The sequence below is a fragment of the Peromyscus leucopus genome, chromosome 17 (genome assembly GCF_004664715.2).
Source record: "Peromyscus leucopus breed LL Stock chromosome 17, UCI_PerLeu_2.1, whole genome shotgun sequence".
In the NCBI taxonomy this organism is placed as follows: Eukaryota; Metazoa; Chordata; class Mammalia; order Rodentia; family Cricetidae; genus Peromyscus; species Peromyscus leucopus.
The window spans coordinates 5103237-5131005 of NC_051077.1; the positions used below are offsets into that span (position 1 = coordinate 5103237).

At 46.1% G+C, this 27769-nt stretch overlaps 1 protein-coding gene across 1 annotated transcript in view; it reads left to right on the forward strand.

The window, feature by feature from the left end:
* The window catches only part of Myom2 (myomesin 2), a 69570-nt gene extending 46276 nt beyond the window's left edge, over positions 1 to 23294 (forward strand). Inside the window, 18 exon segments of the mRNA XM_028859818.2 lie at positions 7 to 121; positions 1607 to 1763; positions 1849 to 1955; positions 3745 to 3789; positions 4162 to 4298; positions 7847 to 7991; positions 8092 to 8151; positions 9058 to 9125; positions 11819 to 11932; positions 12104 to 12191; positions 12956 to 12994; positions 14719 to 14748; positions 14751 to 14823; positions 18412 to 18575; positions 18822 to 18858; positions 20330 to 20352; positions 20872 to 20927; positions 22499 to 23294. Of these exon segments, the coding sequence (XP_028715651.1) occupies positions 7 to 121; positions 1607 to 1763; positions 1849 to 1955; positions 3745 to 3789; positions 4162 to 4298; positions 7847 to 7991; positions 8092 to 8151; positions 9058 to 9125; positions 11819 to 11932; positions 12104 to 12191; positions 12956 to 12994; positions 14719 to 14748; positions 14751 to 14823; positions 18412 to 18575; positions 18822 to 18858; positions 20330 to 20352; positions 20872 to 20927; positions 22499 to 22810 (1770 nt within the window). The 3' untranslated portion in view covers positions 22811 to 23294.
* The last annotated feature ends 4475 nt before the right edge of the window (positions 23295 to 27769 follow it).

A 27769-nucleotide genomic window follows, 5' to 3' on the forward strand; every position in this document is an offset into this window, starting at 1 on the left:
TTCAAGGTCAGTGACCTGCAGCAAGGTAAGACCTACGTGTTCAGAGTTCGAGCAGTGAATGCCAGTGGACCCGGGAAGCCGTCAGACACATCGGAGCCTGTGCTTGTGGAGGCCCGGCCAGGTGAGTCCCCACCTCTCAGGCTGCTCAACAGAGGACATGTCACCCCACAGTGGGACCCTGAAGGGAGCACTTATGCTCTGTACCTATATGTATGCATGGGTGGAGGTGTGTTTAAATGCGTGAATATGTACCCTGCCATTTAAACTGTTTTAAAAGTTTTTTGATAATTTCATACATGTATATAATGCATTTTGATTATATATACCCCTATTCCCTGCTTACCCCTTCCTTGCTGAACTCTTTTTTTTTCTTCCCCGTGAGTTCCCCAAACATGTTTTAAGCAGAACTTGATTGACAGGAGAAGTAAGGCTACATCCGGGCTCTGCATCTGCTCTAAGCCCCTGAGCATATGTCATACGCCTGGTGTGGAGAGGTTGTTCTAAGAGTAGCAGTGTCCAAGAGGGACTGTGTTGTTTCTACAGCTGCAGGGGTCAGAAGGCTATAGAGCTCTTGGCCACTTTCTTGGCTACACTGGCCTCCTTGGAGGTGATCTTGCAAAGAGGCACTTTTGGGGCTGAAAACCAGCTCACAGATGCATAGGCTGGTTGTGTGATGGAGCCAAGAGCTGAGACCTCCATGGTCTGTCTACTCCCGGGGCCTCTTTCTCTCCTGTCTCTGTTTCCCTCTTTTTCATCTTCCTGGTAACCCAGGAACATCTGTGTTACTGACTTTAGTTCCGTTCACCAGCAGAGCTTAGCTTTGCCTGCCTGCCAACACCACGACCACCACCAGCAATAATACAGCTTCCTCTTCTTCTTCCTCCTCCTCTTCCTCTCCCTCTTCATCCCCCCCATGAAGATTTGTTTTTATTTTATGTGTGTGTGTGTGTTTTGCCATGTATGTGACTGGTGCTCTCAAAGGCTTTCTAAGAGGGCTCCAGATCCCTTTGAACTGGAGTTACAGTTGGTTGTGGGCCACCATGTGGGTGCTGGGAATCAAACCCAGCTCCTCTGAAAGAGCAGCAGATGCTTTTCATGGCTGAGCCATTTCTCCATCACCCATTCCTACCTTCTGAGAGTTGTACTCTGAACGTCTGGTGTCAGGCTAAGCTGTTCACCTTGGTCAACACATACCAGACAAATAGCAGCCTCCATGCCCCAGAAGACAGAATAACAGATGTGGAGAAGGAAGAATGTGTAGGTGATACAGGGTAGCGCAAATGTGACTGTCCAGGTTATGGTGTGGGGGTGACAGGTCAGTCTGAGAGGCAGTATGGGGGTTTCTGAAGTGCTGGAGAGGAAGCCAGCAGAAGTTTGATGGTATAAATGGAATCAGCAGAGGCAGCGGCTGGCTTGTCAGCCAGTTCCCTGAGGGGAGATTGCTCCCCTAAGCCTCTCTGGTCCATTTTGGATAGATATTAAGTAAAACTGATGATGCAGCCAATGTCAAACAAGCTTCCACCTGGCCTGTGTCTAGAAAATGAATCTTGGGGACACAGTGTTCCTGAGGATCCCCCCCTCCCCCGCTTCCTCCCATCCCTTATAGGCACCAAGGAGATCAGCGCTGGTGTGGATGAGGAGGGCAACATCTACCTTGGGTTTGACTGCCAGGAAATGACAGATGCCTCCCAGTTCACCTGGTGCAAGGCCTATGAAGAGATTGCTGATGAGGAGCGGTTCGAGGTTCACACTGAGGGTGATCAGTAAGTCTCCGGGAAGCCAGAGGCTGAGAACCATTGGCTTCTGCAGGCAGAAATGACTAACGCTCGCCTTTCTTTTTCCTTTCAGCTCAAAGCTGTACTTTAAGAATCCAGATAAAGAAGACATAGGGACATATTCGGTATCTGTAAGTGACACGGATGGTGTGTCCTCCAGCTTCGTTTTGGACGAAGAAGGTAATGTCTTCCTGACACGGGCTGGTCATTCTTGGCTTTGTCACACTTTCAGAGACTGACCCTAATACAGAGAAAACACATTGGATCGGGAAGAAGGGTGGGCATGGGGTTTGCTCGTGAGCCAAGATTTCTTTAGAAATTTAGCAAACCTAGACTAGAGGTCTTCTCGCTGCCTCTTTCTGTCTAGAAAGTATCACATGGGGGAAGCATAACTCAGTCTTTATGAGGGCCTCACTGTCTCAATAAGGGCCCACTGCTGGGACAGAAGTGTTGGTTCATGCCCACCTCAATTCGGCTCACAGAGGAGTCTGTTGATGACACGTGAACTTGGGGAGACGCCTTCACCCCACGCACTGTGGGGAGGGAAGTGAACACCTGGGAGGAGGGTGCCCGTGACATGCTGATGGCACCAGAGGTTTGCAGGTCCACTTCAGTTTTAGTTAAATTTTCCCAAACTCAGACAAACTGAACAAGACTCACCCAAGAACAGCAGAGGGTTGGCATTGCCCCTCCTTAAGCTGCACAGAAGGGGTCTGGCAATCTGCCTTTGAGGACCCTCTCTGCTCGCCCAAGAAATGGCGCTGTATCCCGCTGCACCGCAGTCCCCACAGGGCATTCTGCATTACAGCTTCATGTAGATGCATAGGATGCAGCGTCTGCCATGCTTTATATAACTGGTGACCCAAGCCAGACCTCAGGGACCCGGGTGTGCCTCACTTGATTTATGCACATCCTGTCACTGGGAACGGAGGTCCTCGGGTGAAGTTTGCTTTTGGTTGAGAAGAATCTGACTTCTTTATTTACTGCAAATGAATGCTACCTTATATCCCTGACATGGATGAATTCTAGTCTTGTGAAAGGAGGGGAGGAAGAAGGGGAAGAAACGGAGAGACATCTTGGAACTTTGGCTTCTCTGACTTTGCTCAGGGTTCCTCTGGAGCCGTGCATTCTGCTTTTACCCCATTGCAATTTGCCACAACGAGGGTTTGCTTGAGTCAGGGAGCTTCACTCTGAATAAGAAGGAAGTCTTGGAAGGGGAGAGAGACCCACCAGCCTCAGCATGTTCCCAGGAGCAGGTTAGCTGCAGAAAGCACCTCCTGTGTTAGAGAGAGCGGCCATTCCCAAAGCTGTCCCTTTATCCACTCTCTGCAGATTATCCTAGATTTCCCGAATGCCTGCCTTGCCCAGACCCACACTCCCATGTCTCACCCTCAGCTGTCCTTTTAGTAAGTGGGTTTCATGGTGAGGACCCTGGCTGGAGTAGACTGCTAGTGTGTTAAAGGCCCTTCTCTGTCCTTCATGTCCTCAGAGTAAACCTTGGTGGTGTGAATTTAGCCTTGATGTTTGTCTTAGGGTTTCTGCTGCTGTGAAGAGACACCTTGACCACAACAACTCTTACAAGTGAAAACATTTAACTGGGGTAGCTTACAGTTCAGAGGTTTAGTCCTTTATTATCATGGTGGGGAGCATGGTGGCACCCAGGCAGACATAGTACTGGAGAAGGACCTGAGAGTTCTACATCTTGATCTGCAGGCAACAGGAAGTGAACTGTTTCACTGGGCCTGGCTTGAGCATATATGAGACCTCAAAATCCTCCTCCACAGTGACACACTTCCTCCAATAAGGCCACACTCCAACAAGGCCACACCTCCTGAAGTGCCACTCTCTGTAGGCCAAGGTTCAAACACATGAGTCTCTGGGGGCCATTCCTATTCAAACCACCACAATGTTGTTCACAGACTTCTGAATGCATGGGTCAAAACTGATGACGTTTTTTTCTTAATTTTAGAACTTGAACGTTTGATGGCATTGAGCAATGAGATAAAGAATCCCAGTAAGTAATCCCCTTGTTTCGTACATGCGTTTGCAGCCCCAGGAGGAGGGAGGGCCTTCATTAGGCTTATAAAGACCTACTTGGGAGAAATGCCAGCTTATGATATGGAAACTTGCCCGTCTGTTCCTAATCCAAGCAGTTGTCTAGCGAAGGCTATCTCACAGAGTCACTTCTCAACCTCTGACCATGTCCAGAGAGTCTCAAGGAACTCATCAAACAGGAGGATTTTCATATCCTGTTTCCATGATGCCAGGCAATACTCCATGGCTCACCTTCTCGAAATGTTTAGGAACTGAGTTTGGTGTTCCAATCTGCACCTGTCCATCTAAGGACGATCTGTTCACTGCTGACTTATTTCTCTTCCTCCTGTAGCAATTCCTCTGAAGTCAGAATTAGCTTATGAGATTTTCGATAAGGGTCAGGTCCGCTTCTGGCTCCAGGCAGAGCATCTTTCACCTGATGCCAGCTTCCGGTTTGTTATCAATGACAGAGAAGTCTCTGACAGTGAGGTGAGTTCTTGGATGTGAGCTGTGGCTCAGAGGTACCTGGATTTGCTGATCTGGGAGTGAGCTAAAGCTTAAAGAAATCTGGGTTTGGTTGGTAGGTTCTCAGAATCAATGTTTTGTGTTCATTCCTACCCTTTCTGAGTTCCAGAAATAGGAGTTCAGAAGGTTGACCAGATGACTTGAGGTTGTGGTTTTTCACAGTGTGCAGAGATTCAGGCTTGGTTTGGTACAACTTAGGCTGACTTTAAAATCCAAATATGTTAAAATGAAAAATGAGGAACTGTATTTTAGAGATGTAGAGTTTGGGTTTAGGAAAATGATCAAGATAAAAGGGATTAACTTGATGAATTAGTCTCTTTCTTCCTGATTGTGGTTCTGAAGCCTTGTTATTTTGCTCTGTTCTGGGAAATGGTTCCCTATGTTCCTTCCTCTGACAGCTCCCATGGGACCACCAGGTGGAAGAGAAGTCTCTTGGTCCTCCTTGGTCCTCCTGAGCTGTTGCCTTGGTGGGTTGGATCTGATCTGGACAGAGAAAGGGATGGGGCTCTCATAAATGGCTAAGCACTTGGCCTTTGTTCTGCTTCTCTCTGTGTGTGTGTGTGTATGTGTGTATTCACTTGTATAAGTAATTGAGGTGAGGTGTGCGTGTGCATGGCACACGTGGGCATTTTCCCTCAGGCATCTTTCCCTTTTTTGTTGAGACAGGGTCTTTCATTGGCCTGGAATTTCATCAAATAGACCAGCTTAGCTGCCTGCAAGCTTATAGATCTCTACCTGTCTCTGCCTCCAATTTTGCTATCTCTGGGCATGTGCTACCATGTTGAGCTTTTTACATAGGTTCTGGGATCCAAACTCAGTTTCTAATGCTTGTGAGGCAAGAACTTTACTGACCGAGCCATCTTTCTATCTTTTGATTATATAAAAAGATTCTTAAAATTATTTTTCACTGTGGAGCATTTGAGAAGTCATTAGCTATGTTTAGATATATTTACCTTTGTCTAATTTATAGCATGCTGGGGAACCCAGGCATAGGACATCTATTTTTTTATGGGGTCTCTTTTATTCAGGGGTGGATTAGGTGAGTCATCTATTGGTATGTCCCTCTTTCCACTAAATGCCCAGTGTATGTCTTTGGCACTAAGCCACCTAATCCTAAATTCCTATTCAGATGTTCACACACACATATCAACTGGGAGCTGGAAATGAGAGCCCACCCATGTTTGTGGACAGCCTACTCTCTTTTCTATGAGCTTTACCATCTACTCTCAGCCTGGTCTTTATGTCTTGCAAAACAGGGCTAGATGAAGTCTATCAAACAGAAATCTTGGGATGTCAGGATCATGTGGTGTTTAAAAATCACATGATCTAGTCAGTCTGTCCTATGGGAGCCATGGCATGCTTTTAGAAAAAGCAGAGTGCGGTTAGATTTTGTGGGCTGCAAACAGCCACGTGAATGCATACTGTGTATGGGACAGTACTGCCTGATCAAGGTAATTGGAGGAATTTTCTCTGAGCAGAGATCACGCTAGGAAAAGAAGTGGAATATGGAGTAATTGCACATTATTCGCTGAACATCTTTTGATTAACATTCTCTACTTGCCACAGAGAGCGTCGGTGCCGCTCCAGAGCTAATCTTTTGGAGTCGGATACACCATTTCACTGCTTTAATTAGCCGCCCACAGGTGACTTTCACATTTAAAGACTGATACTGTTTTGTGAAAGTCACATAAAACCCTGTATTTATGGGGCTCGTAAAATCACAGAACTTCATCTTGCTGCATCAAGATGCCTAATTATTTCCTAAAGCCTTCTCAGATACTGTGCTGTGGGAGCAGAGGAAGCTGGGGAGCCTACTGTGTCTTTAAGCTTCTCGTTGGTGAAATTCAAACCTGTGATTTCTTAACTAGTTAGAGTGGGTCCCTCCAGTTCCAGGAAGTGCTGGTGAACTGACAGTGATACTGATAGTGATCTGATCACACAGATACTGACCATTTGTTGAGCAACTTGAAGGTTGCTTTTGATATTCAAATGTCATCATTTGAAACGAGACAGATGTGCAAGGACCGCCCAGGGGCAGCTCACTGGGTTCTTATTCTTCCACTCCGATGTGGTGGTGACCTCATCATTTCAGGATGAGGACACAGTGCTTTCCCATAGCTCCTGTCATTAGCCTGTTCCAGAAGGTTCTACCTCAAGACTAATCTGCAGGCTGGTGCCCCTTCATTGTGGCCTTTCTTGAGCACATATGTATACCTGTCTCCTCTTCTAGCTCCCTTTGAAAATATTCAGTGATGTTATACAAGTACAGAACATGTGATTGACATATTTGAAAGCATGTTTGAATTTCTTCCTATTTTTTTTGAATGTTTATTGGAGATCAAAGCCTGGAGAGTGGGCAGGCTTTAGCCATTTACAATTTACTGTTTCAGAGGCTGAAGTTCATACTTATGCACTGGGAAACTTCCTGTCTCTCTTCCCTTCCCAGGGGACAGTGGTTTGTTTTTGGTCCTTGGTTCACCCAGAGGTGTAGTTGATAGCTTTCTTTCTCAGTTCCTTTTGTTGTACCCATTTTGAGAAACCCCCAGAGACCACCAAGGAGCCGGTTTCTGGTGAAAGCACCTAAGGGTTCATTTATTCAGGTTCAACCTGGGCCACCACATGGCAGATGGAAGAAAATGCGGCAGCTGTCAAGAGCCCAGGTGCAGAGAGTTTTTATAGTTCCACAAGCCAGAAATTACATGCTTGGGATTGATAGACGGGATATGAGGCAAGGTGATTTTTTGAAACTATTGGTCTAGACTTTCGGTGAGAAGCCACATTTGAAACCATTGGGTTAGACTTTTGGCGAGGAACCACAACTTGCTCAGCAGGATTATCTGGATGGCTCAGCAAGATTATCTGGATATCTTCAAGGGACATAAACTGCAGACAGGATGTCTGCAGGAGCATACTGCCCTGTATCTCTTTGAGTTGTCATGGCTCATTACTGAGATCCTTCCTAGAACTGAATACAGCAGGTGGACCTACCCTAAGATGGGGTCTGTACTGCCTTCACACTTCATGTCCCCTAGTTCCTTCATATGTAACATCTGGTGTGTCTCAGTTAGTCTTTGGTTGCTGTGAAGAGACACCATGACCAAGGCAACTCTTCTAAAAGAAAGTGTTTCATTGGGGGCTTGTTTACAGTTTTAGAGAGTTATTCACTGATCATCATGGCAGGAAGCAGACAGGCATGACACTGGGACAGTAGCTGAGAGCTTTACATCTTTAACCACAGGCAGCAGGGAGGGAGGGAGGGAGGGAGGGAAGGAGGGAGGGAGAGAGAGAGAGAGAGAGAGAGAGAGAGAGAGCGAGAGAGCGAGCACGTCAGCGAGAGCCAGCGCCAGCTCACACCTCCTAATCCTTCCCAAACAGTTTCACTTCCTGGTAATTAAGCATTTCAATAGATGAGCCTATTGAGGGTCATTCTTATTCAAACAATCACAAGATATAACTGCAACGTGGAGAAGCAATTTCATCACATCATTCTCTGTGTCTTTTATGGGTTCCAGACACACAAAATTAAATGTGACAGATCAACTGGCATGATTGAGATGGTCATGGATCGGTTTACTATAGAAAATGAAGGGACCTACACTGTGCAGATTCAAGATGGAAAAGCCAAGAATCAATCTTCATTGGTGCTCATTGGAGACGGTATGCTACAGTGAAACATTTCACATGCCCGCAAAACATAATGGAAAGAAAATTCCTTTGAATGGAGAGATATTTCATCTGTCTATTTTTTTTTGAATAGCGTTCAGAGCTGTTCTAGAAGAGGCTGAATTTCAAAGGAAGGAATTCCTCAGGAAACAAGGTAGGTGGTGCCTCGCTCACACCATGAGGTGCAGACTTTGCTTTGTAATGTGTCTCGAGCAGACCCTGCATCTCACAGCTGACTCTGAAGAAACGTAGAATGATCAAACATCACACCATCATTTTAGCTCTGGAAATTAGGTGATTTCCCTATCTTTAGTCCTCCAGGGTAATTTTGCCTGTGTTCTTTCTGGCTTCTAACCTTGGCTGACCCTGGATATATATTCATCATTTCCTGTTTCTTTATCAGGGAAGCGGTCTATCTATAACCAGCTTTAAACAGGTCACCAATTAAATTATAGTCTTATAAAATGTATTAAACATGAAAATAATCAGCACAAGCCTGCTTTATATTGTTGTATTGAATGAGACAATAGTTTTTATAGGATTTGGCTTACTCCATGTTTATTTCATAGAAATGAATGATATTTTTGATAAACATACATGAGTCTGTCTCTAATCTGAAGTGATAAGCATCTACAAAGTTGCAAGGTCACATTGCTTTATCTTCATCTTCTCTACTAATTCTTACTTTAAAAGATTGATCACTGTGCTGCTCGGTGTTCAGTCAGATGCATAGCCTAGGAACAAGAATGTGAGGAGCTGGATATTATAAGTATCTAAAGAGCAATAGACCCCAGGTGCAGTAAGGAAGGGGGACTGTGTACTCCACTAGGAACAGGAGGCTCAGGAGAGAGTCAGCTCTAAGACAAGTTGGCTTCAGGACTATGAGACATACCTTGGCTTTTTAGGGCACGCAGCTCTTCCAGCCAACTATGTTTATACATCAAAATAGAACATAGAGCTATATTAAAACATACATACATATGTGTATGCAATATCTGCATTAGCTGTAGATATCTATACATGTAAGTTCTTATTTTAGAACTTCCTCCTTTCTCCACAGGCCCTCATTTTGCTGAATATTTGCACTGGGATGTTACCGAAGACTGTGATGTTCGGCTTGTCTGTAAGGTGAGAGACCCCGTGGTTCTCCTTCATGTTCCTTGTGGGGTGCTGGTTTGGAGCAGCTGTGGAGAGTGAAGTGGGTGGTCTAGGTTTAGGTGCAAATAGACAAGAGACTTCAGGGTCTAGTGGACCCTGGAGAACTTGAGGGTAAGTGACTGTCCCTCCTTCTTGTTGTGACGTTCAAAAGAAGACTTAAAGAGGTAGCTTATTAAACAGGGACTTAGAATGTTAGCAGTGACTCCATGAGAAGGCGTGCCATGAGGAAAGGCACCCACCATGCTGTCCACATGACATCATCAGGGACTAAAAGGCACATTTGAAAACAGGTTTTTATGCCTTATGTTAATTCAGTAAAGAAGTTTATTTCTAAGTTGCGTTTTAATCAACAAACCTTTCACTTATTGAGTATCTGCCTTACATCTTTCACTGGGGAAAGTGCTGGGGAATAATGATAAATAGTGCATTATTTTTGTTCTTAAACTACTTACAAATTACTTAAAGCTCAAGCAGGAAAGATGAAAACAAACAGGCTATTTCAGCTAGGTGGGACTTCTTAGGTCAGGATAGTCCAGGTCCAAGAGATGAGACCGAGAGCAGGAACCGAATGACACCGCTTTAACCACAGTCAGGAGACAGCCAATGTTATGTGCATTTTGCACAATAAGAAGCCATGCGCATATCAAGAGGCAGAGTTGATGGTGTGGGGTTGTAAGAAGGGTTGGGTATGATGGTGGAGTCTGAAGTATTGATATTTAGAGGCTAGAGGCTAGCCCTCACTGAACAGCGGCTGTTTGCATAGGCGGTTTGTACTGGGTAAACACGAGTGTTTTCTCAAATGACTACCACACATGGAAAGGTATGTATTTCTGAGGTGAGCATTAAAAGCTCAGCTCATTAGGAGGTCAGAGGTCAGGTTCAGGAATGAGGAGGTGACTAATGATCTGGTTCTGACCATAAGCACCAAGACTTGCAGGTCTTCCTGTGTCCTAAGGACAGGGGAAGAAATGAGAGGTCCGCTTCCTGGGGCTGATAGCATCCGAGTGCTGTGTAACTGCCCATAGATATTTGAAACTACCTCAAGTTCCCTGATCACAGAGATGCATAGGCCAGTAGACACAGATATTAGGAAATGAAATAAATCTTGAAATGAGTATTTTGCACTCTCATGCATTTAGTTTACACATTTATGCCCCCATAAATGAGGCAAGCCATCTTCCTGAGTATTTTTTTCATTCAGTGATAACTGTGGCAGGTGATATTTCTTAATTTAATTTACAAAATGTGTAGAGAATAGTAGAAATTAAGAATATCCTTACGCTTTTACAGAAAAGCATTTGAAACAAAAGAAGTATTAACAGAAATCTTAATCACAACAAGAAGGAAGTGTGCTGGAGTTTGTCATACTCTAGAGCAGTGTGATGAGAGAGCAGTGTCCCTTGGGCATGGCATGGCGTGTGTGTGGTGTCTGATGAATTCGCTTATTCGTGTCTCTTTGCATGCTCATGTACACATCAGGCACCTGAGTGTTCCAGCGTGACAGAGATAAATTGCAGGTCAGAGAAGATGCACAGGGGTTGTGCATGGGGTGAGACCCTTCCAGCCACGTGGCAGGAGGGTGGAGCTGTTTAGAGATGAGATTGAAGGCATTGGAAAGTCTTTGATTTCATACATACTGAGTAGCAATTTCCCCTGTGATGAGCAGAGTGAGCCTGGAAACAGGGAAGGATGGCAGAGGCGGCCACTGCAGGGAGACCCGGAGAAGACTAGGCAGTTATTACCCTGTGATGTGTGTTCACTCATGTTCTGTGCTGGATGGGGCACTTCCAGGGCGGCTAGTGCATGGTCTCCATCCATTCCTTAGATGCTGTGAATGACTTCTCTATACCAAGCTGGCCTTTAACTCTGGAAACTAAGGCAGACAAAAGTACCCGTAGTATGTGATTTTTCTCTGTGTCACTGGTGACACCTTGCATATAGCTGCTACGGAAATCCCAAACACATGGCATTACTGGTCTATAGAGCCAATCCCATGGCATTATCATTTGTCATGTTCCATTGCTGGCATTATCTGTGTGGGGTCTGTGTGGATGGGGATGCAGACTCCTCAGCCTCCTGGAATCCAGTGCCATCAACATCTGTCACACAAAGTAGAACATCTTCTTCTTGAGATAGCGTGTCAGCCATGTTTGAGATAGCGTGTCAGCCATGTATGTGTGTGTGTGAGTGTGGTTACTCTCCATTAGAACCCTGCAAAGCTTAGCATCTAAAGCCAGAGTTCAGTTGTGAAGAATTCCCACATAGGGAAGCTCTTCTTCTATGTGTCATCCCTTTGTGTTCATGCACCTGAATACCACACTTTCAAAGAGCAGTCAGTCACCCAGTGATCCATAGAGCTCTAAGAACATTTATGAATCAAAGCACTTGGCTTAGGCCTCATTAGTGACATTTTCTATTAAATGGAGATTTTTACACCTACCGACATCATTGGTCCTCTTGGTGGCAGATGTAAGGACTTACTGCTTTTAGAAGACGATTGAGAAATGCATTTGCTATTATTAGAAGTGACAGTTCTTCCATGAGCCCTCACTGAGCCTGTTGAGGGTAAAAGCTGGTGTTTTCTTTAGGTCTGGCTTGACAACCCTGAAGGATTTTTTCCCCTCCTGAGCCACAGTGATTCACTTAGGACTTCTGTTCTGCAGGTTGCAAACACCAAGAGGGAAACCGTTTTCAAATGGCTCAAGGATGATGTTCTTTATGAAACTGAGACACTGCCGGACTTGGAGAAAGGGGTCTGTGAGCTGCTAATACCAAAGGTACCATGCAGCCAGAGAAACAAAACAGCATTCTCCATGACTTGTAAACTCGGCAATGCCTTCCAATTTGCACACCGATTTCCCATGCTTTGCAAGGAAAAATGTACTACTATACCATCTTGTATTATGGTGTTGATTTCTGTGTAAATATGGAATGTGTTTTATTCATAGTTGTCTAAGAAGGACCATGGCGAATACAAAGCAACCTTGAAAGATGACAGAGGTCAAGATGTATCCATCCTTGAAATAGCTGGCAAAGGTAAGATGGTACCTTCTTTGTCTTACAGTGAAACCTGTTCTGTCCACTGGATGAAGTTTGTTGTGGAGCTGTGTCCACAGGCACCCTGAGCTGTGTGCATATTCCACTGAGCAGGGCTCCGTTCTGTCCATGGAATGAGGGGTGTTATGGAAGACTGCTCATGAGTATCCATAGCTGTGTGCATACCAGCTGAGCAGGACTCCAGTCTGTCCATATGACGAGGGGTGTTGTGGGGGTATACTCATATGCACCCTGAGCTGACAGAGCTCCGTTCTGTCCATGGAATGTGGGGTACTATAAAAGTACAAGCATGTACACTCTGGACTGCATGCATTTTTGCCTCTGCAGTGACATTAGGCAAGAAAACCAGATTGTACTTTGTCTGCGTTTAAGAGCCGTTTCACGGTGTTAGAAAATGCACACTATCACTTTGGGCTTTGATGAAACATGATTTCAGTCCCTTATCAGAAGCCAAGTTTGATTTTACAAATGCGGTTAAGATGATTGAAGCTCTCAGGAAGTTATTCAATTCAACGTACAGTTGGATTTATGTTGAACAAAATGTTCTTGTCCTGTTTTAAAAAGTGAATAGGTTAGAAGGATTTATGGTGCACATAAGACTTTTATGGACAAATATACCATTTTAATGTTTCATTTTTCAAATGAGTATCACAGTTTCCCGTGTCCAATTTAATTAGACATGGAAAATGCTGCTTTCTGTTAAAGTCACACCCAGTGATGGTCCATTTCCATTTCCCTTCCAGTGTACGAGGACATGATCTTGGCAATGAGTCGTGTGTGCGGTGAGTAATAGCCCCCGAGTTTTCAAGTCTTGTTGACTGAAGCATCTCTGTTTCCTAGGGTGAGCTCTCATGTCCCAGAGGACACTGATGGCTGGGGTGTGCCCCCTGCCTGGAGTTGGGCTGGTGGCGGGGAATGACTGGTTACCTGCCCACTCTATGATGCTCCTCCAGAGCTTTGCAGTGTGAATGCTGGAGCCTGTGTTCAGCTTCAGAAGCCCCTGCTGATGTTACCCACCGGTCATCCCTGCCAGCTTGCCTTTGCCCGGCCTGGGCAATTGTTTTGTCCAAAATTGCTATTAGTTTTTCTTCCAACACTGAGTAGTAATAGTGGGTTTATTTAACGCTTAGACTTCATAGTCTGTGTATTGAGCCATTTGCCTTTGTATAGAAGTTGGAGAAGCAAAAAAAAAAAATACTGCTTATAAATAACAAATAGTAGCTTACATGTTAACAACTAGTAATTTATTACTCTAGACTCTCTAGATTCGTAGGCATGCCTAACCTGTGACCCACTGGCCACACGTAATGGCTCAAAGTGGATTGCTACCCATGTGACCAACACAGAACCATACACCTCCTTGTGATGGTATGAGACTTTTTTTTGGAATTTCCTTCCCTGTGACTCCTTGTGAGGCTCTCCAGTGTGACTCTTGTAGATGACAACACTGTGTCATACTGTCACAAGATGAGACACCAGCCAGAGAATACCCAGGTTACTTTTCTGATCAAGTTACCAAAATCTGCGTAGGCAAGTTGGGACTCACCAGAACTCATATCCTCTTGACCTCAACTAGAGAGGCCTATGGTTTTCTGGGATTCCATGAAAAACCACCGTATGCTCACCTCTAATGCTTTTGCAAACAGCCCCGTGAGGTGGAGCTTTTGCTTTTGTTTAGTGAAAGGACCGGGCTACATTTTAAAATGAGGTTCACTTGGAATGGCTTTCAGTGAGTCAAGTACTCACCCATGGGTATGCAAGCCACTTGTAAGATGAACCAAGCCATTGGGAAAATGGCTTTGCCCTTACACTCTGGGGAGTTGCTCTGCATTACCTGTCTCAGAACGTGCTGGAAGGTCACCTGCTGATGACAGGTTGGTCACATGTAGAGAACTGGTAAGTGCATCAGACTGGCCTCGCACGATGCTTCTGGAACTCTCAGCTCACTCAACCACTCAAGGTGCACACAGGCATCTTTTTGGGGAGTTAGGTGGGGAGAGAGAGCAAGCATAGAAGTCTCCATGTGACTAGACCCTGGCATCTCTGTGACATTCCAGGTGGAGAGAGTAAGGTGCAGATGTCTCCGTAAAGAGGGTTCCAGCTGTGTCCGCCCACTCCCATTTCTGCTGACTCCCCTCCTCTTCCTTATGGGTTTTCTGTAGCTCTTTAGATTTGGGTCAATTAATAGGGCAGGTTTCATAGTCATTGTCACCAAGATTGATTCTTTCATGCAAGCCAAACTGCTAAGGGCCAGGTGTGGATTATTTTTGCAAAACTTCGTGTTTCTTTGGTCTTAAGCAAAGGGCTTTTCAAAGTACTCTGCAAGGACAAGTGTGTGTTTAATGGAAGCATATGACATGGGAGGACGGGGGAGCTTCTGTGGCCATGACAGGATTGAGCACCAACTTGAGAGACGTGCTGATACCGTGGATAGATGAGCCTTACCAGAGGGCCACGGGCCTGTCTTGACTCTCTGAGATCTGAGGTAACATCTTGTTATCTGCAGGAGCCTCTGCCTCACCGCTGAAGGTTCTCTGCACCCCGAGGGCATCAGACTTCAGTGTTTCATGAAGTATTTCACAGAGGAAATGAAGGTCAGCTGGTATCACAAGTGAGTATGAGAGCTCGTGTCCATGGCTGCAGCAGCCCGTGGCTCAATGTGGTACTCTTGGCAAACCACAGGCCATGGCCATGTTCTCAGTAACTGTGCCAGGCTTTGGCTAGGTGGGCCATGGGACAGTGGGGAGGGTCTGGACAAAGGAGAAAGAAAAAAGGAAACATCAGAAGGTGTCAACAGCGTCCTCACTGGTGGTTACCAATGACACCAGTGCTTAAAATGCATTCTCTGGGTAGAAGAACAAGGGGACCAGTGTTTAGAGTCCAAGCTCCGACCTGCCAACCAGTTGCTTTCTCACTAGAGTGAGTAAGAAGACAAGGGAGTCAGTGGGGAGAAACCTGTGCCAATGGGTGACATTCGATTCATAGATCAATCCCAGTGAGAAATTTGTAGAATGCAGACTTAAGTGTGGACCATTGTTCATTGCTTTAAAAGAAATGCCAAGTCATACATCAAGGAATTTAGAAAATGCCACTTTAAATAAAAGGCTGGAAATCTGTCCCTCACAAATGAGGAACAGGCCAAAAGGAACACAGCAAAAATGTTCTTCAGAAAAAAAGACCTTGTTGTCTTGCGGAGGGCGAATGAATGTATTATGCAGACATGGTAAAGCCCAACTGCCTGAGGATTGACCACTTCAGACTGAGAGGAATCCAGCCACTCAAGGGACTTCTTGCTGTCATTATAGGAAAAGCAAAGCTAGCATGCTTTGACCTCAGGCTGTATGTGTTCCGTCAGCTTGGGAGGTCTCTCCTGCAGTGGTCACATTAGGCTAACGACTCCCCTTAATCTCAGTGGGCTCCAATTACCTGCAAGAATGAGATGCCTTCTGCTTCCTACACCTTACCTTTCAGTATCCTTAGACAGGGTGGGAGTGGTGTTGAGGTGAAGGCTTCCCATGCAGTGGATTCTCTCCCACTCTGGGTAGGCTACCGCTGTGGTGACCTGTGACAGACTCTCTAGGCTTATAGTGTATTTGAGTTTTAGAGACAGAAAATGACGTCCCAGATTTAAGGCCCACGTGGTGGCACATGGCAGAGGAAGACCGAACAGGCTCCTGGAGTTGCTGCATATTTAGGGACGGTGGCCAGGGACTCACACAGCCCTTGAAGCAGATTGCAAATCCCTAAGTGCGGTGAAATGCTGTCTCCCTCTGACAACCAGGGAGTAAGCTACAACCTTCAGGCAGCATGTGGTCACTACAGGGCTGGCTGAGGTGTTTTGGGGTGGACTGCAAGGGGGCGCTTATCAATGTGTATGCTCACATGGGGCCCTCTGCCTCTGATTCTCTGTCTTTGGAGGCATCAGCAGCCCTGGCTGTAACTCCCTGATGTGTGCTTGTGTGGGTCTAGGAAGCTGTGAGGCATTGTCTAGCCCTCATTTGGGTTGTCAGTTCATGGAGGTTTGGCGGGGAGACTGATTCGCACAGTACATTTTTTTTGCGAAAGAATTTTCTTTTCTGCAGAAGCAGAAAGTCTCTCTATATAAAAAGTCTCATTATTCCTTTTAGGTAGGGATGGACAGTTGTGAGTGCTGGGTGACCCTTCCCATTGCTTTAGTAATAGAGATTTTGCTCTGTGCTCGCTGGAAGTCTAGAATTGGTGTGTGTTACCCTCAGGTAAAAGAGCCAACTGACTAGGATTTACCCAACAGAGTATGAACAAAGCATTCTGGCTGGAAAGCTGTGAGCCTACCCTACAGCTCTGGCCTCCGGCTTTTGCCTTCCCAAGAGCACTGAGGGCCTATGCTTCCTCCTCCCAGGAGTGTTCTATGCTCTACTAGGCATGCATAGTGTCTTATCATTACATCCTCTTGTCCCTGCCTGGGTGGGTCTTCCATGGAGCCATCCTGGCTTCCTCCCTCCCCATCTGCCACATTCCTGATGCTCCGCTCTCATAGAACCAGTCACTTTTTTTTTATCCTGGATTAACATGCTCTGTGTCCCCACATTATGAGTATTACATGCCAGAACTATTTCACAGTGAAGAGGGCCAGGCAATTCCTTTTTCTCCCTGAACTGCAGAGTACATAGTGGCCAGCAAAGGTGATAGAATTACTATTAGTTCATGGCCAGTTCTCTGCAAAACCCGAACCAGCCCTCTAAATTGCAGTAACTTGAAAATTTATGTATATATGTATAAAATGTGTATAATGTAAACATGTGTGTACACCAGGCAGTCTGATTTGACAGTGAGTGTGGTGTAACACTCGGCTGACTTGGAGGACAGCAATGGTATTAGGTACTTTAGTCTTACTTACATCTTCAAAAAGTTGGGACAGAATACATCAAACATAAAATTTATTATTTCATCTGCCGTAAGGGTGCAGTGAATCCACGTTGTGGGCAACCATCTCCAGAGCATCTTCATCTTGTAAAATGGAATGCTGTCCCTCTCGTACACTAGCTTGATTCTACTCTCTGCTCTTGAGTGTGGCAACTCTGGTGACCTCAGATTGTAGAAACATGGTTTGTCCTCTTGTGACCAGCTTTGTAAATGTAGCATAATGTCCTCAGAATTCATGTGTGTTATAGCATGTGTCAGTTCCCTTCTTTTAAAAAGATCAATAGTATTCCACCTTGTGGATAGACCGCAGTTTAATTATGCATTTGCTTGTCAGGGTCATGTGGTGGTCCACATTGGCCATTGTGAGTAATTTTTCTGCAGATATGAGTGTCCATGTGTCCCTGTCCCTGCTTTCAGCTATTTTTTTTCCTTTTATTTTACAATACCATTCAGTTCTACATATCAGCCATGGATTCCCTTGTTCTCCCCCTTTCGCCCCCTCCCTTTCCCCCAGCCCACCCCCCATTCCCACCTCCTCCAGGGCAAAGCCTGCCCCTGAGGACTGAGATTAACCTGGTAGACTCAGTCCAGGCAGGTCCAGTCCCCTCCTCCCAGACTGAGCCAAGCGTCCCTGCATAAGTCCCAGGTTTCAAACAGCCAACTCATGCGATGAGCACAGACCTGGTACCACTGCCTAGATGCCTCCCAAACAGATCAAGCCAATCAACTGTCTCACCTATTCAGAGGGCCTGATCCAGTTGGGGGCCCCTCAGCCTTTGGTTCATAGTTCATGTGTTTCCATTCGTTTGGCTATTTGTCCCTGTGCTTTATCCAACCTTGGTTTCAACAATTCTCGCTCATATAAACCCTCTTCTATGGCCATACCACCCTGAATGCACCTGATCTCGTCTGCTTTCAGCTATTTTGAACATGTACCTAGAGATGGAAATGCTGTGTCAGGTCTTAAGTTCCACACTTAATATTCTTACGACTGCATACCAAATCAAGCATTCTGAAGTCCTTTAAGTTGTAATCAGTTGGCTTTAGGAGGTTTCAGGCCCGAGTTATTAATATATTTAAGTTTATAATAGCCAGAAAAATCCCTAAAACCTACTGTGCCATTGGCATGAGCAAGTGAGCAGAGCCTCCTTGCCTCAATGTGAGCAAGTCAGTAGACCATCCCCAACTGATGTAAGCCAGCAGACCAGGTCCTCCTCACTCAGACATGTTAATGTCCCCTCACAGGTGTGAGGATAAGATCTGGAGGTTAACTGAGCACACCCATGTTGCTTTGTAGAGAGGCTAAGATCTCATCCAGCGAACACATGAGGATTGGAGGCAGTGAGGAGATGGCGTGGCTGCAGATCTGCGAGCCCACAGAGAAGGATAAGGGGAAGTACACTTTTGAGATTTTCGATGGCAAAGACAACCACCAGCGCTCACTGGACCTCTCTGGACAAGGTACTAGATGTTCCCTGTAGCTCGTCACATTCCTGTGAACAACCCATGTAGATACTGAAAAGAAAAGGGTGCATTAAATAATCCACTGACGTTATGACTTTCATGTAGAGGGACTGACTTAAGATAAATCAATTTATTAGTTTGATTGCCCCTCAGTTTGCTTTTGTCAGTTAGCTGGTGGACCATTTGAGTGGATGGAAGTTAAACACATGGAACATGACTGACGTATGGAATGTTTCCTTGCAGCTTTTGATGAAGCATTTGCTGAGTTCCAGCAGCTCAAGTAAGACCCATAGCTTGCTAACATCATTTTTGATGGGGGGCGGGGCTCTGACTTGGGTTCATTCTGGCCACATACAGGGTCCATAAGTGCCTTAGTGATTCCAAGGATGCTCTGTTCCTGGGATGAAAATAGCAATGTAAGAAATTCAGTATGCAGCAGGGCACCCATTTTCTACAATAGAAACGCACTGTGTATTACCTTCCTAGGCCATCAGAAACTTGGATTACTTTAAATGATGAAAATGATGGATTTCTCAAATCATCATGATCCAGGTGACATGCCATACAGAGCAACTGTTAAAGAATGCTTCAGATTTTCAAATGAGTGATTCAGTTTTAGAGTTTTAAAGCTGAGACATCGTTGGCTACTACTAAATTATTCAGGATGCTTTGTTGAGTGGATATGTGACAAGTATGATAAATCACAAATTGACAATTAACAAAATGCCTAGGAGATGGCTTAGTCAGTCAAGTGGGTCCTTAGAATCCATATTTGAAAAAAAAAAAAAGCTGGGTACAGAAGGACACACCTGTAATCTGAGCACTGGGGAGGCAGAGTCAGGAGCATCTCTAAGATTCCTGGCCAGCAGTCTAGCCAAATTAGCAAGCTGCAGGGTCTGAGATAGATAGATAGATAGATAGATAGATAGATAGATAGATAGATAGATGGATGATAGACAGATAGATAGGTAGATGATAGATAGAGATAGATATAGAGAGATAGAGAGATGAGAGATGGATAGATAGATAGATAGATAGATAGATAGAGAGGTGGGGATCACATCTCAAAAGTTAATACGGTGGAAAGCAACTGAGGAAGGTACTTGGTATCAACCTTTGGCCTCCACGTGTACACACATCACACCTGTACATGTACACCAACCAGCACACACAAGTGCAGACACACAATCCCCTAAAAGTCTCCAATGCAGTCTGGTGAATTTGGTGTCAAACAATACACCTTCCCAGCCTGAGAGTCTGCATGCTAATCTCTCTTTTGGTTTTAGCATCTTCCCCCACTCCAAATGATCAGGATACCAGCTCTCTGCCTGGGTACAGTTCTGCACCCTCAGATCCCACTGCGATTAAGAGACACTGTAAAGGCAGTGCATCCGTACAGGCATTTTTTCCTGTCATCATTCCTGTAACAACAGTCTAGGAGCTCTTTACATAGTTTTACTCCATTGGGTGGAGTAAGTGACTAGGGATGATTGTCAAGGCCCAGGAGGATGAGTAGATGTTGTAGTGAATACAGCACCGTTTCATCTCAGGGACTTGCACGCTCATAGATTTTGGTCTCCTTGGGGTTCAGCCTCTGGGGATGACCAATGCGGGCATGACCGGATAGCTGCATACCATTAGACCTTCCTTCTGTATGTGCTCACACTGCTAGCAGACTTCTCCCGTGCATAGAGTCCTTTGGTCAGTAGCATTTCTTACAGCTTTCTCTCTCTCCCTCCTGTGGTTTCTAGGGCGGCTGCATTTGCAGAGAAGAGTGAGTACTGGTGTGATAAAAAGTGATAATGGGCATGGGTGGGACAGGTGGGGGAGGTGCACATTTCACGTGGTTGATTTAGGGGATCGGTAACAGCAAACTTCCTGCCCCAGGTTGAGTGCACCCCGATCTTTTGGCCTCCGCTCATTCCAGCCTGACCCCCTTCTCCACCTTGTCTGCACCCACCCCACAAGTTTCTGTACCCCAGATGCCAAGACTCCCTCCCTCGTGAGATGTGGCTCTTTGTGCGGTCCTTGATGTGACCTCCCTGGTTCAGTTGACTCTCATTTCTATTTCCTGGGGACCACATGTCCCCCAACCTGCACAGTGCCAGCTAGTCCTTGCTCATGGCCCCTGTGGTAGCGTTCTCCACCCGGAACATAACTTTCTTTGTGTCCTCTCCTGAGGGTATGCCCACCCTTCCCTGCTTCCACGGTGGTATCACTTGGTGTTAGCCTTAGGCTTCCTGTGGGGCCTCCCTGACAGGGTCTCCTCAACCTGGCTCTTTTTTCACTGCAGATCGTGGCAAGGTGATTGGCGGCTTACCTGACGTGGTGACCATAATGGAAGGCAAGGTGAGAGCAGACGACTGGCGAAAGAGCTGGATGAGGGTAGTGGTGCAGGGTAGAAACTCAGCTGCCATCTCAGGGTGGGACACAGGGGAGCCTGAGAGCTGGAGTCATTCCCCACTCAGCCTGCAGGGCACTCAGAGTTACCTTCCATTGTGCTGTCGCCCCTCTGACCTGAACCCCTGAGAACTTCTGCAAACAGAGAGGTGGATAGTCGAATAGTCAAGCCTGGGGTGTACCTCCATGGCAGAGAGTTTGGTTAGTGTACGTGAGTCACTGGGCTTCACCTCGGTACTGAGAGAAAGAAAAGCCACACTAACAGCAGCAGCAGCAGCAACAACAACAAAAGCCAGTATTGCAAATCCTCAAACACCAGGCCTGTTGTGTGACTCATGGACCTAGTATAAGGACCTTGGGGTCCACAGCGTCTGATGTCACCTGGTTTAGGGCTTCTTTATATGAGGTGGTGGGTCAGCTCTCATCGGGGTGAAACTGAGTCACCACTTTTGAATGTAAACAGTCACAGCCTCTTTAATATTAAAGAAAAGAAAAGAAAAAAAACCCTGCTCCAATTTCCAAGGTCATTCTAGAATCTCTAATTGAAGTTTTAATTTGTCTCCCATCAGTGGAGTTATTGATATCTAATTGGCACTTGTGCGGCATAATTCTAGCTCAATGTCATAGGGACGTAGGTACTCGAAAGGACTTTATTAGGCCTAAATTTATAGACCTCTTTTTAACAGTCAGTGAAAGCATGGAATGCCCCTGAGATGGAGTAACTGTGATATCACAAAAGATGTAATTGTGAAATTAACAATCACAGTCTGCAAGGGGGTTGAGCCCAGGCAAGTGTGCAGTTGCTGCGTCTGAGTTAGGAGATGCAGACAGAATATTCTCTGGACTTTTCAGAGAAACTGGGAAGAGAGACCCCTAAGTCTAAATGTAAAGGACGTTTAGGGGCTAAAGGATGCTTCATTTAGTAAGAGCAAGTGCTTCTCTTAGAGCGAAAGTAGGGGTCCAGCTCCCAGCACCCACACTGGGCGCCACGCATCTTCTGATACCTCCAGCTCCGGGGGGATCCGACACCTTATTCTGTCCCCCACAAACAGCTACCACTTACATGTACTTCCCCATACATAGACATGCAGGAATGCACGTACATAAGAATAAAAGCTAAAAAGCTTAAAAACAGGTTCAGTGGAATGATAATAGAGCTAAATCATTTCCCAAGTTGAACCCCAGGCTCAGGTTAGAACTTGGAACAGGTAGAACCATTTTCACAGGGTTCTGCTTCTCGAGCCCCGCCCCCCATAGCCCAGAGCTCCTCAGCCGCCACCTACCTTTGGAGCCTGCGTCAATGAAGGGTGGCTGATGTAACAAGTGATCCACAGGTGCCAGTAGGCATGACTGACCTGCCACCTCCAGAGAGGAGCACGGGGATTTTTTTTTTTATTCCATTTTAAATTTAGTACTGGAAAATTCCACACACACTTGCAGCGTATCTTGATCACACCCCACCCCCATCTCCCGCTCCTTTTCTAATGGTCTTCTTTCTTGACCCCGTCTTCCCTCCAAAGACTTTGAACCTCACCTGCACAGTGTTTGGAAACCCTGACCCGGAAGTGGTTTGGTTTAAGAACGACAAGGACATTGAGCTAAGCGAGCACTTCTCCGTGAAGGTGGAGCAGTCCAAGTACGTCAGCCTGACCATCCAGGGGGTGACGGCCGAGGACTCGGGCAAGTACAGCATCAACGTGAAGAACAAATACGGAGGGGAGAAGATTGACGTCACCGTCAGCGTATACAAACACGGGGAGAAGATCCCAGATATCTCCCCTCCCCAGCAGGCCAAACCCAAGCTCATCCCAGCCTCCACTTCATCCGAATAAGGGGATACAGTGTGCCCTGGGCTGGAGAGGTGGGAGGGACCTTCGGAAGTCTTAGGATGTTGTATTCTGTACTGAGTGGTTGCCAGTTCGGAGTGATATCACACGTGGTGAGATGGGTGATCCTGCATTAGGCCTTTTTGGTTTTTTGCACTTTGTGATTAACATTTTATGGGTAAAGGCGAAGTTAATGTTTCTACAAGGCTGAGAAACTTGTGTGAGTCCAAGAGTAGAGGGCAGTGGAGAGTGAACCGAGAGAGGGCAGCTGACCTGTCCAGGGTCAAGGTCATGTGGAGTGATGCTCAGATGGTTCTAGCATGTGGTGGTCTGGGCGGTTATTACCATCCTGAGGGTGATGGCGGGGCCTGCAGGGTACATTTCTGGAAACCCTTGGGAGCCTTTGAGCATGTTACTTGGGTTACCTTTTTTCTCTTGCTTTAGGCTAATAAAAAGGAAAAAGGCATCTTTGCTGTGGTTTCTGTACCAACATCCTGCCTACCGACATGTTCCTATCTTGGTTCAATAAGTTTCTCGGGCTTTCGTGCTTCTGTGGCATATGGACTATGGCTCTCCTGCAGCTCTATTCACCGATAGAGACGTAGAGAGGGACCCTCAGCGAAGAGTCCTGGGAAATGGGCCCAAGAGGCAGGTAGCTAGCAGCTATCTGCTGCTTCACTAGGCACAGTGCCCAGGGCATGGCACAAACAATCACCCACCACCACACAGAGGGACAAAGGACAGTCTCTGGGTAAAGAGGAGACAGACGTGGTCCATAGCCAAATGGTAGTTTATAAAGGTAAAAGGGGGAACCCCGTGTTTGGATGAGGTGTTTAATTTTGATTGGACATGTTAATTGGTGTAGCAGGAATCTTAAAAGTTCTTAATAATAAAATCAAACCTGAGGGGTGAACCCTGGAAAATCAGAGAGACAGAACAAGCCACAGCTATCTCACCTTGCCAATTCCTTAGCTGGTCCTGTTTCCTCAGACTGGAAGCCTCTGAGTCCTCATCCAGAATGAATCTCAGCTGAACTGTGTTGCTCCAAAGCCTGAAAGCTTAACCAGCCAAATGCTTAACCAGGCCAAAATGCTTCTAGTTTCTGGTCCTCACGCCTTATATACCTTTCTGCTTTCTACCATCACTCCCTAGGATTAAAGGCTGGCTTTCTGGGATTAAAGGCGTGAGTCACCACGCCTGTCTGTTTCCAATGTGGCCTTGAACTCACAGAGATCCAGAGGGATTTCTGCCTCTGGAATGCTAGGATTAAAGGCGTGTGCTATCACTGCCTAACTAGTGGCTTTTCTGTTCTCTGACCCCAGATAAGTTTATTAAGGTACACAATATTTTGGGGGAACACAATACCACCACAAATTGGGGTGGTCAAAAGGGGGCTTTTGATTGCTGGACTTCAATACTTCTATAGCTGGACCTTGGTAGTCAGCCTCAGGGAGAGGAAATGGCCAAAAAAGGAGAGGGAATGGGGGAGAAGGGCAAGGCTAGCCAGAGCCATTGTTTACCACGCTCAGGCTGGCTAGAGCCCCTTCACCCTTCCCTGGGGCGATGCAACACACATATCTATACCCTCACCCCCCTGCCATGCCAAGAGTCCATGACAGACCCAAGTACAGACACCATCCAAGTCCAACTTGGTGAACCAAGGAGTTTTGTTGGGGTTACTTATGGAAGTATGGGTGAGGGTTACTTAAAGAAGCAGAAAAGACTGAAAGACAGCTCTATCATCAATGTCCACCCAGCATGGGTGACAGCTCATAAAGCTGGGAACCTGGAGTGCACTGCACAGCCTGCAGGCAGCTCAACAGATTGGGGGGTATCCTTTCCAAGTGCCTCAGTTGGTCTGAACCTCTTCCAGGAATCTCGGCTGGTTTCTGCTTCTTTCAGGCAGCTGGTCTTGTCTGAGACTCTTCTTTGCAGCTCAGCTTCTTTCGATCTGAGGGGGACTCTCAGTTTTTATTGCTTACTCTGGCAGGGAATTCACGTTAGTGAATCTGGTCAGTTTCAGGGACTTCCTGAAGCTATTTGAGTTGTTCACTTTCCTGCTTAAGGAGCGTCCTTGCAGGATGGAATGTTTCAATCTTGGGAAATTTTTGCACAATCCTCACTCACAAGTTTGTCTCCTGGATGAGTCTAGATCCTGTTAATTTTTTTTTTTTTGTTTTTTGTTTTTTGAGACAGGGTTTCTCTGTGTAGCTTTCCGCCTTTTCCTGGATCTCGCTCTGTAGACCAGGCTGGCCTCGAACTCACAGAGATCTGCCTGGCTCTGCCTCCCGAGTGCTGGGATTAAAGGCGTGTGCCACCACCTGGATCCTGTTAAGCATTAATGGTCACAAAGGCCAATCTTTTTAACATTGCCTCATGCTTTTGTAGATGATATTGGCAGTGCTGGATTTCGGAAGTGGTGACAAGGACTTGGTTAGTCATTTGCCCTTCTTGGTCACGTGGGCAGATGGCTGGGCTGATTTCATCTTGTATTTCACATACTTCCAGAACACCTTTGCAGCTACAGATTCTTTTCCACATGAGATCTTTATTTTATTAGGCAGAAAACACTGACTTTCAAGTTTAGAAACCCATTTTCTTTTTATTTAGCAGCTGTGACTCATAAAACAGAATTGTGATTTATTATAAAGATTTTATTTTGTTTTTAAATATGTGTATGTGTATGTGCCTATGGCTTATGGTTCTGTATCTGCTGAAGGGACACTAGCCCACTAGCATGTATCTCTGGCAGGCCTTGCCTTTCTCCCCCATTCCCTCTCCCTTGCTAAAAACTCTTAGATTACATTCCTAAAGCTAGCCACCATGGTCTATTCCCTTATTTGGCCACTTATCCTCCTGAGGCTGACTACCAAAATCCAGTATTCCAAAGCCCCCTTTGGCTCACCTAATTAACATTCCCAATTAAAATTAAACACCTCATCCTAACATGGGGTTTCCCCCTTTACCTTTATAAACCACCATTTGCCTATGGGTCACGACTGTCTCCTCTCTATCCAGAGGCAATCCTTTGTCCTCTGGGACAAATACCCCTGCCCCCTTTCTCTTGCCCCCTCCCCCTCCCCCTCTCCCCCTATCTCCTTTACCACTGTGTCCCAGCCTATTCTAACACAGACCCCCCCTTTCCTCCTCTTCAAAATTACACCTGCAAGGTCATTTGCTGCTGTTTTCTGCCTGAGTCAGAAAGCAGCCACTTGAACTTTTCTTCCCCGCTTAACAAAGGATCTCTCTGTGAAAACAGGTGTGTGGGTGTGGTTTGTACCCAATCCAGGGTCTAGGAGGAAGCCCCCACTGTCCGGGAGGTCTCCTTCATCTGCACCACACACAAGAACATGGCTGACTTAAGCATCATTTTGCAGCCCAGATCTTGCTGTTGGCTATATCACTGAAAGAGCGTGAATGGGTGCCCAGCTCAAGCAGGAGGTGCAAGATCGTTCATCTTCTGAAGAACTTAATACTGTCCTACCATGTTTGTAAGATTTTTTCCTCCCTCTGTTCCTTCTCCCCCCCCCTCCCTTTTCGGTGCAGTGGATAGAAGCGAGAGCACAGTGCATGTTAAACAAGCATTCTGTGGTAAGTCACACTACTGGCCCAATTCACTTATTGATTTTTTTTTTTTCATTCACCCTCTTAGGTTTGATCAGAATGAAATTGTGTAAGATTAGGAAATGAGTCACATTCAGTTTGGGGAACAACATTTTGCCCTCGATGAGATAGTATCTGTTCTGTAGGTTACCTTGGAAGCACCCAATTTATGTTAAATGACTACTGAACACTGAGATGTCCTTCAGGTAAGTCGGGGGAACTTAATGACTGTTCTCCAGAACACCAGCTGTTTTCCAGAGCATTCACATGGGCTTCTGAAGTCTGGGGATAACAAACCACAACCCATATCTTACAGAGCACTAAGACCTCATCTCTGGGGTGCCACACAGGGGTGTTACCCTCTGCTCACTCCTCTAGTGACAAGAGAGGGCTGCTTACAGCAAACATGTACTCTTTTTCTAGGAAATGTTTTAACCCAAGAGAGTCTGCATATGAATGTTAATGACTTAGAAAATTAAAAACCATAAATAGAATCAGAAATTGAATTCCATAAAGTGTGCATGAACCATAATGATGACACCAACCAGATGTTTACAACCAGAGAGGACAGAGGTAGCCGTCACTGGGAGGGTTGATTACAGCATTTAAATAATTCCAACCCTTCTTGACTTCATGGTGAGTTTGTGTCCATGTCCACGGAGGAAGGGACTGGTAAGCTGAGGGCTGAGTCCTTCACACGTTCTGGGGAATGCTTGTTGTCCACCAGGGCAGATATCCAGCCAGGTAGGGGATGCACTGTGCATGCATGTGACAGGGATCATTCTCCCCACACATCTCACCCCAGTACTGTACTCCTGGGTCTCCTCTGAATGGGAACTCGGACAGCTGGCTGCCGCCAGGTGGAGGAATGATGTCCCTGCAGGGAAATGGGATGAAGGCAGTAGCCATTAGCTTACCTCCAGATCTAAGCGATTAGGAAAGGAGGTTCTATTTATTATTATTTTTTTTTGAGACAGGGTTTCTCTGTGTAACTTTGTGCCTTTCCTGGAACTCACTCTGTAGCCCAGGCTGGCCTCGAACTCACAGAGATCCACCTGCCTCTGCCTCCCTAGTGCTGGAATTAAAGGCATGCACCACCACCGCCCGGCTGGAAAGAAGGTTCTAAATGAATGGAAATTAGCAGCTGTTGGTCAACAGCCACCTTTAATATTATTTTTTTTCCCACTGTCTGGATGGAGCCTTGGACACCATCTTCCTGAGGTTGCTCCTTCTCCCAGGTGTGGTTAGGAAAATGGCTATAGCCAGTCCTTCCTCTACCCTTTCACGAGGAGACTTCCTCTCAGGGGTCCTGGTTTACAACCAGGACTCAGGGCCAGCCCTTTGAAATGTCCTTGTCCCTAG